Below are 8,576 nucleotides of genomic sequence, written 5' to 3' on the forward strand. Positions count from 1 at the left end.
TTTCACTGTAGTAGTTCTGGTATGTTGTTCATCACAGCTGATTCTTCAGCCGCAGCTAACCAGAACCACAGAATCTTCACAAAGTAACACTGGCCCTGAAAAGAGTCTTTACTTTTCCCTGAAATTTCACAAGCCAGGCCTCCATCTTCTGCACTGTTCTCAAACATTATCTTCCGAGCACAACGTCTCACAGAGCTCTTAACACCTAATGGATCTTCTTGCCCAAAGATCCAAAGTCCTTCCACAAACCACCCCAAAACATGGTCAGGTTGTCACAGGAATACCCCACACTGCTGGTACCAATTTGTCTTAGTCAGGGTTTCTATTCCTGCACAAATATCATGACCAAGAAGCAAGTTGGGGAGGAAAGGGTTTATTCGGCTAACATTTCCATACTGCTGTTGATCATCAGAGGATGCAGGACTGGAGCTCAAGCAGGTCAGAAAGCAGGAGCTGATACAGAAGCCATGGAGGGATGTTCTTTACTGGCTTGCTTCACCTGACTTGCTCAGCTTGCTTTCTTATAGAAGTCAAGGCCACCAGCCCAGAGATGGCACCACCCACAAGGGAACCTCCCCCCTTGATCACTTGAGGAAATGCCCCACAGCTGGATCTCATGGAGGCATTTGCCCAACTGAAGCTCCTTTCTCTGTGATAACTCCAGCTGTGTCAAGTTGACACAAAACTAGCCAGTACACCAAAGTTCACTGACTTAAATATGAACTCAGTTGACAGGTAAATCTGGCCACCACAATACCCTGGGCAATGCAGAACAGCAAACCTTGGGGAGAGGGTAACACTGTAAGAGGTCAAGACCCATGGTAAAGCTGTAGTTGTTAGAGAAATGGAGCCCAGAGGCACACACTGGCATGCATGCTCCCTGATTTACCACGAAAGTGAGAACCAATGGTCAGAGAGAAGGCCCTGGATTTAATAACAGCCTTAAGTGAACTGCACATCTGGATGTGTTAATTACTTTCCCGATGCTGTGATAAAACACCGTGACCAAAGCAGCTAACAAAACAAAGAGTTTATTTGGGCTTATGGTTTCTGAGGGACGAGTCCATCTTGGCAGGGGGAGGAGAGGTGGGGGAGGCATGGCAGCAAGCAGGAGGCATGCCTGCAGGAGCAGGAAGATTTGAGGTCACATCTTCAACAACAGCCATGAAGCAAAAATGGAAGTGACATGGTGACATTTCACCTCTCATCCCCTGTCTCTGGTGACAGCTTACTCCAGCAAGACCACCCCTCCCAAACCTGCCGAGAGAAATCCACCTCTTGGTGTGAGTGTTCAAATATCTGAGCCTGTGGTGGACAGACACTCTTATGCAAACCACCAGAACTGCACTGATCTACAATAAGCTGAGAACAAAGCACATGTTTAATGCCCCAGAAAAGGCAAAGCTGCTGAAGGCCATTTTTGTGTTTGGGCGGTTGGGCCTAATTTCCTTCCATCTTCCTGTCTGGGCAGATCCCTGAAATGAGTAGATAGGATGGGAGGGTCTGGTCTGCAGGGTCCCTACCCTGCCTTCAGTGAGACTTTTCCAGAGCAGGAATCAGCTGGTTCCACAGCTAAGCAGCCCTTCTCAGTGTCCCTTCCTCAAGGCAGGCCACAGCAGAACTGCTGATCGGGCTCCTCTTCCTGCTTGGATTACCATTTCCTTACCCTGAGCACAGGCATGGAGCCAAGGTCTGAGATTTTTTTTTTTTAAGATTTATTTATTTATTTATTATGTAATTACAATGTAGCTGCCTTCAGACACTTTTTCTTCTCTCTCCCATCCTGCTCACTCAGGCCCAAAGAATTACTTATTTACAAAAGTACACTGTAGCTGTCTGTCTTCATACATCCCAGAAGAGGGCATGAGATCGCATTATGGATGATTGTTGTGAGCCACCATTTGGTTGCTGGGATTTGAACTCAAGACCTTTGGAAGAGCAGTCAGTGCTCTTAACCCCTTAGCCATCTCTCATCCCCTGTCTGAGCCTTTGTCACAGGATCCCGATGACACCCTATCACCCCCTGTCTTCATCCACAGCTGCTGCCTCAGTTCCATCTCCAACCAGACCCTGTTGCTTTAGGCTCTCTACCTCCTGCCAGCCTGTGCTTCTGTCCCAGTTCCCTGGAATGGCTGAGCAGGAGCTCTGATAGCAGTGGTGAGCCTTCCCTTGGCAACCCAGAGCTCCTTTACTGTGGGTGGAATCACACTCCCATACCTGCACTTAGTGCCTGGGGCTTGGGGAGGGCTCCCTCTGCTGGGGGAGGACAGCACTGCTGGACAGACTCATCTTTGGGTAGGAGAAACACCCTGGAGAGAAGCCTGACCTTCTCAAAGTCTTCCCAGGCCAGGTTGCAGGGAGTGGCCTGTTGGAGAGGAGACATAACCAACTGTCATCCATGATGTGGACAAAGACTGGCTGGAGGACAAAAGGCCTGACCTGCAGCACATTCTGGCATCCCAGGGAGATATTCTGAGCCTCTACCTGGACTCCCACAGACTCTGGGGGACTCAGCTAAGGCTATCAGAAAAGTGTCAGAACCAACAATAGGAGAGTCATGGCTTCCCACTGCTGCCCACCTCATTCAGGTCATGCCTCAGTTTTCCCATCTTTGAAATGTCTGCAGGCACCAGTCTACAGTTGCATGAAGACACAGATGTAGGGCCTACAGTCCTAGTAGGGTTACCATTGTTGTGATGAAACACCAGAAGCAAGATGGAGGAGAAAGGGTTTATGAGGCTTACACTTCCATATTGTTGTCCATCGTTAAAGGAGGTCAGGACAGGAACAGGGACAGAAACCTGGAGGGAGGACCTGATTCCTGTTTGCTCCCCATGGCTTGCTCAGCCAGATTTCTTACATAACTCAGGACCACCAGCCAAGGGATGGTCCCACCCACAATGGTGGGGGCCTCTCCCATCTATCACTGATGAAGAAAATTCCCTACAGGTTTGCCTGCCCCCAGATCTTATGGAGGCCATTGCTCAAATGAGGTCCCCCTTTTTCAGGTGATGTGAAACTGTATAAAGTTGACCTGAAACTATCCTTGAAGCCTAGGAAATGCCTGACAGGACTAGGGGTGGAGACAGGTTGATAGAAAGGTGATCTAGCCTATGAGAAGTCATGGGTCAGATCTCCAGCCCCACACAGACCTGGGCACAGTGATCTAATCCCCGCACTAGGAAGGCTGAGGCAGGAGGATCAGGAAGTCACAGTCACCCTTGGCTGCAATGTGGGTTTGAGGACAACTCAGACTACAGCAGACCCTGCTGAGAGAAGAGAAAAGGACAGCAGGCTGAGGGGCAAGGGGGTTGGAGAGGGAATTGGCTGAATCGGTGACACGGGTGTTCCACACATTCATAACAAACACAACCTGGCTTGTGGTTTTCAAAAGAAAAGGGAGTATATTATAACCAGGTCTTGAGAGCACAGGATGCCACTGCCTCAGGGCTGCTTTCTGAGAACCCTCCTCCAAAGCAGAGTTCAGGACTTGACCAGGACACATGGGGACTCAGAGTCTAGGGCAGAGAACAAGGCTCATCAGAAGCCCCTGCGTCCCTTGCCAGTCCCAATCAGCCTTCACATTATCTTGGTCACAGACATCTGAGGGTTCTGGACTTTTTTTCCAGGAGAAGAAAATTTAGTACAGCTGAGTGTTACTCAGCTAGCCCAGGGACTTCTGTGCTCAACCTGTGGGTCACAACCTGCGTTGCAGCCTCTATGTCCCCAAATATTTACATTATAATTCATAACAGTAACAAAATTACAGGTAGGAAGTAGTCATGAAATCATTGTATGTGTGGGGATCAGCACAGCAGGAGGAACTGTATTATAGGGTCGCAGCTTTAGCAAGGTTGAGAACCACTGTGCTAGATCCAGAGGGTCAGCTGACAGGAGAGTTCCTGATGAAGACATGTTGGAGAGGTGGTGCCCAAAATAATTCTCTGAAGTCTGGGCAAGGTACAAAGAGAAAGCTCTGCAGCGGGTGAGCCTGAGACTCTCAGGGCACCAACTCTGCAGCAGGCAATTCTGAGACTCTCAGGGCACCTGATGAGTTGAGCTTCTGGCTCAGGTGCCAGAACTAGGTTTCTTATTCTTCCCTGAGCCTTGCTAAACCTGTGATGAGTTCTCTCTCCTGCCTCTCTCTGAACCTCATTTAAGAAAGACGGCAAGTAGAAGGCATCATTATTATGGCTGCTGGAGTTCGTTCTTCCTGCCTGACACTCCCACCACGCTTCCTGATTTGCACAAGAGATGACATCTATGAGGATGAAGATGGCAGACAATGGGTAGCTGCAAAAGTGGAAACTTGTTCCAACTCACCATTTTACTACAGGGTGAGGGCTGCGGACAGCAAGTTATCCCCCAACTCTTACCCTTGTGGCCTAGGGTGTGTGTGTGCGTGTGTGTGTGTGTGTGTGTGTGTGTGTCTGCGTGTGTGTGCGTGTGTGTGTGTGCGCGCGCGTGTGTGTGAATGTGTGTGTGTGAGTGTGTGTGAGCGTGCGTGTGCGTGCTTGAGCGTGCGTGTGCATGTGTGTGTGTGCGTGTGTGAGTGTGTGTGCATGTGTGCGTGTGTGTGAGTGTGTGTGTGTGCGTGTGTGTGTGCATGTGTGTGTGCATGTGTGCGTGTGTGTGTGAGTGTGTGTGTGTGTGCATGCATGTGTGTGCATGTGCGTGCGTGTGCGTGTGTGTGCGTGTGCCTGTGCGCGTGTGTGTGTGTGTGTGCGTGTGTGTGTGTGTGTGTGTTTATGTGTATGTCTGTAGGTAGGTGCTGTTATTACTGTGTCAGAAAATAGATGATTCAGGTGTCTGAATAGAACCATGTCCCCACACCCTGGAGCTTGCTTGGAGGCCTCCCAGGCCCAACTAATACACAGATGCAGAGCCCCAGTAGTGAGGACTCTGTTACAGATAGTCAGAGAGAACAAGCTGAGAAAGCTTTGTTAAGCTGGCTTTGTGGGAGGAGTAGGAGTTCTACAGGTCAGAAAAAAAAAGAAAGGAAAACCAAACAAACAAAAAAAGCAGGTCTGGTGCAAGGCATGTTAATTACCTGGAAGGAGCAAATGTGAATGCAAACACAAGTTTCTGAATTTGCTGCAGATCATAATTTATCTGCTGCTGTTGCTCCCAGACTTGAGTGGCCTGAAGAAGTGATTGACAGATAAGGGATCCTGACACTAGAAGGTGATCAAGGACTTGGGGAGTCCTAACTGGGTTATGGGATCTGCTGGTGATGTAGATACCCANTCTGNTGGGAAACTGCTCTGGACCATGGCTTTAGTCCACAGCAGAACCTTGGGGGCTAAAACATTCTCTAATGGAAGGCTCTGGGTATCAAAAGTGCTCCCCAGGGAGGAGGAAGAGATGATGGGTCCCCTCCCCTGCCCTGGAGGTGGGGAGAGAGGGGGTGTTAGGTCTCTTTGGCTGCCAGGTTTTTCCTGCACCCCTTGCCCTGTCCTAACCTTCTCCAGCCCAGGAGCCCTTCCCTGCAGCTCCCTTGACTTCCACAGTACCTCAGCCATGTAGGCGATCTAAGTCTTTGGCCCCCTCTCGCTTGCCCCTTCTTTGCTATCCCGCTTCAGTCCACCCAGACTTCACAACACAAGCAGAAGGGACAGACTTTGCGGACCTTAGGATGGCAGCCAGGAAAATGACTCCCCACAGTGTGACCTATCAAAGTGTGTCTTTAGTTCAACAAAACAAAGCCATGGATCAGGAAGACAAGAGGACGCTGTTAGGAAGTCTGTGACACACTTTGTGTGTTGTGGTCATGTTTGCCACTTGGTTATGGTTTTTAGGAACTCTTTTACTTAATGGTTTTCTGTGTTAGCACAGTTTTATTTTTTGCATGTATGAATGGTGCATGAAGTTAACCATCAATACTTCAAAGGATTTCTTTGGGTAAAGCCATCGCCCCCCTGGTGTCTGTGTGTGTGTGTGTGTGTGTGTGTGTGTGTGTGTGTGTGTGTCTGTGTGTGCTTGTGTGTGTGTCTGTGTGTGTACTTTATGTTTGTGTACATGCCTGTTCATGTGTGCATGTGTGTGTGTATACAAGTGTGTGCAGTTGCATATGTGTGTCTGTGTAACATTCAGATGAGCTGCCCTCTGACTATCTTATTCCCTTCATAAAACATCCTTCCCTAAATCTGCAGTTACAATGGCAATCAGCAAACCCAGTGGTCCTCCTGACTCAGCTCCCCAGATCACTGGTGCAAATAGAACTGTGGCTATGTATTTGGGTGCTGGTGATACAAACTTAGGGCCTCATGCCTGTGCAGCAGGCACACTTATCTACGGAGCCATGTCCCCATCTCTGTCTTATTTTTCAGAAGAGAATTTTGAAAACTCTACAAATGGCCAAGACAGAGCCCCAAGGGGCCATTTATCTCCTGTGAAAGGCAGTGTCAGCCTGGAGATGGTGGCTACTTTGTGGGAGATACCCTGGGGGTAAGCATGGGTGGTGGAAGAGAGTGCCAGAGAGGCAGAAGAGCAGCAGACACCCCAGGCCCTGAGGAACAAGACCTAGGTGCTGGAGACAAGGCTGTGGTTAGGGGTGTTGACCATTGCAGCAAACAAGCCAGTCCCAGGCGTGGGGGATGGAACCCTGCTCCTAATGTACCGCTCTCTCTATTCCCTTCAGATTGGAACATGTATAACTGTCCACTTGTGTCAGATGACCATACTGCCACGTGAGCCTAGTCCCGAGTCTCTCACGAATTTCAACTTTCTACCCACAATGTGGAGCTTAGAGTCCAGGAATATATACTGGGGATCAGACGGCATGCACTGGAGATTACTGAATCATTACAAGGCAAGTGTTTGGTACCTCAAGATAAAAGCTGTAGCAGGTATCCAATGCTTTTCCTTCTGTCCCACCCCAGGAAGGTTCTTCTCCCCCTCTTCCTCATAGTCTACCCCTTGGTTCTTTTTTAGTGGATGGTTGGTTCTTTTTTAGTGGTATGGTATGAAAAAACCTTTTCTTGGGGAGATGAGACAATCTCAAGTACCCAGCACAGATTGGGAACCCACAACAGACCAAGTATGCACAGCACAGAAGCCCAACTTGGTGAAACAATGAACTTTACAGGTTTACATACAGGAGCACCAGTGAGGGGTTACTCACAGGAACAGAAATGACTCTGTTGGCTGCATCAACAAAGCCCACCATAACCTTTGTGTCAGACAGTTCACAAAAGCTATGACCTTGAAGTACAGTGCCCATCCTACAGTCAGCTAACAGGCTGGAGAGTGCCCTTTCCAGGTGCCTCCACTGGTCTAAAGCTATTCCAGACATCTTGGCTGCTCAGCTTCCTCTGGGTTCATTTGTCTGAGTCTTTGAGGCTTGTCTCTGCTGCTCCTGGCAGGGAGGGCAGTGTGATTCTACTCAGTTTCAGGAAGATCTTAAAGCTACTTTTGTTGTTGTTACTTCACTGCTTCAGGAAGTAACTGCTATGAAAGAAAGGGAGAGAGAGGGGTCTGAGAGGGAGAGGGAGGGGGAAAGAGAGAAGATAGAGTGAGAATGCACATGGGGACACTTCTTCCTATGGGGTATGTGTGAATGTAATGATTCTTTCTGGCTACAGAATCCAGAGACCAGGTCCCCTTTTGCTCCTTGTCCCTTCCTGCTGCCTCATGTCTGAATGGGTCACTAGGGCTGGCTAGTTTTGGCTTACAAGTTCCTGATGACCGTTCCCTCTCCTGCAGGGTTTTGGCCCAGAGGAACTGATCCTGATGCTGGAGTCAAGGTGACTTACTAACAGAAGCTGCTGGGCAGCTTTGTCAGGGTCAGGGACCACGTCTCTCACTTTGAGGTCAGACAGGAAGCCGCTGACTTTCCCTCTTTATAGGAAGACAGCGCTGGCATCTCTCCCTGAGCTTTCCTGGTGTAAAACCCACAGGAAGCACAGGACCTCACTGGGATGACCTAAAGTCACCACTCAGCCCTGGGTAAAAAAAATCTGTATGTTCAGTGTTCCACATCATAGCTAAGTCAAAGAGCACTGGGTGTTGGAATTGGGGATCCTATGATCTCAGACCCCTATGATCAGACTAGAATCCAGTGACTCTAGATCTCAAGTTTAATCAAACACTGCTGTGTGATCCTGGTCCAGCAGACGAACAGTGGGCATCTCCCCCAGCTTGATAGCAGCTCTCCCTGGCTGTGTAGAGCTTGGAACATGGGCAGGGCTGGCTGCAGCCCAAGCCTTTGGATCTAGGACCCAGTTCTGCAGTGATCCACTAATCAATGTCTCATTTGCCTTCTACAGGTCTTGATAGCCTGGCTGGCTCCTGCCCCTGTGCCCTCAGGGTAGACTTTGCACCCATCCCTCTGCTTGTTCCTCAAGTTTCTAATTCTACAGCACCTCCTGCCATGGTCAGACCTGATTTTTAGATGATCAAGTTTCTGTGAGCCTGGCCTATCTAAGTCTTGACCCTTCTCCCTAGCTGGAGACAAACTGCATCGTCTCTTGCCCACTTTGTGCCTCTGGCCCTGACCTTATAGATGGCTTTTCTTAATGCCCCTCCTCACGTCAAACACCTCCAACTGGGATTGTCTTGTTGCATGTGTCAAGAGA

The 8,576-nt window shown here is 49.2% G+C and overlaps 1 protein-coding gene across 1 annotated transcript; it reads left to right on the forward strand.

The window, feature by feature from the left end:
• Positions 1–4,190: 4,190 nt before the first annotated feature.
• On the forward strand, positions 4,191–7,749 carry LOC110324970 (protein TCL1B4-like). Its single transcript, XM_021202740.1, has 3 exons — positions 4,191–4,337; positions 6,641–6,811; positions 7,705–7,749. The coding sequence occupies exons 1-3, from the start codon at positions 4,191–4,193 to the stop codon at positions 7,747–7,749; spliced, it is 363 nt and encodes a 120-aa protein (XP_021058399.1).
• The last annotated feature ends 827 nt before the right edge of the window (positions 7,750–8,576 follow it).

This window comes from Mus pahari, chromosome 7 (genome assembly GCF_900095145.1).
Source record: "Mus pahari chromosome 7, PAHARI_EIJ_v1.1, whole genome shotgun sequence".
NCBI classification, from domain to species: Eukaryota; Metazoa; Chordata; class Mammalia; order Rodentia; family Muridae; genus Mus; species Mus pahari.

What these genes read in the sequence shown, in the direction of transcription:
- LOC110324970 (XM_021202740.1), top strand. Translation starts at nt 4,191, where the DNA reads ATGGCTGCTGGAGTTCGTTCTTCCTGCCTGACACTCCCACCACGCTTC. An exon ending in ACTCACCATTTTACTACAGG is followed by an intron (nt 4,338 to 6,640) that starts GTGAGGGCTGCG and finishes TATTCCCTTCAG; the next exon opens with ATTGGAACATGTATAACTGT. An exon ending in GATTACTGAATCATTACAAG is followed by an intron (nt 6,812 to 7,704) that starts GCAAGTGTTTGG and finishes CCTCTCCTGCAG; the next exon opens with GGTTTTGGCCCAGAGGAACT.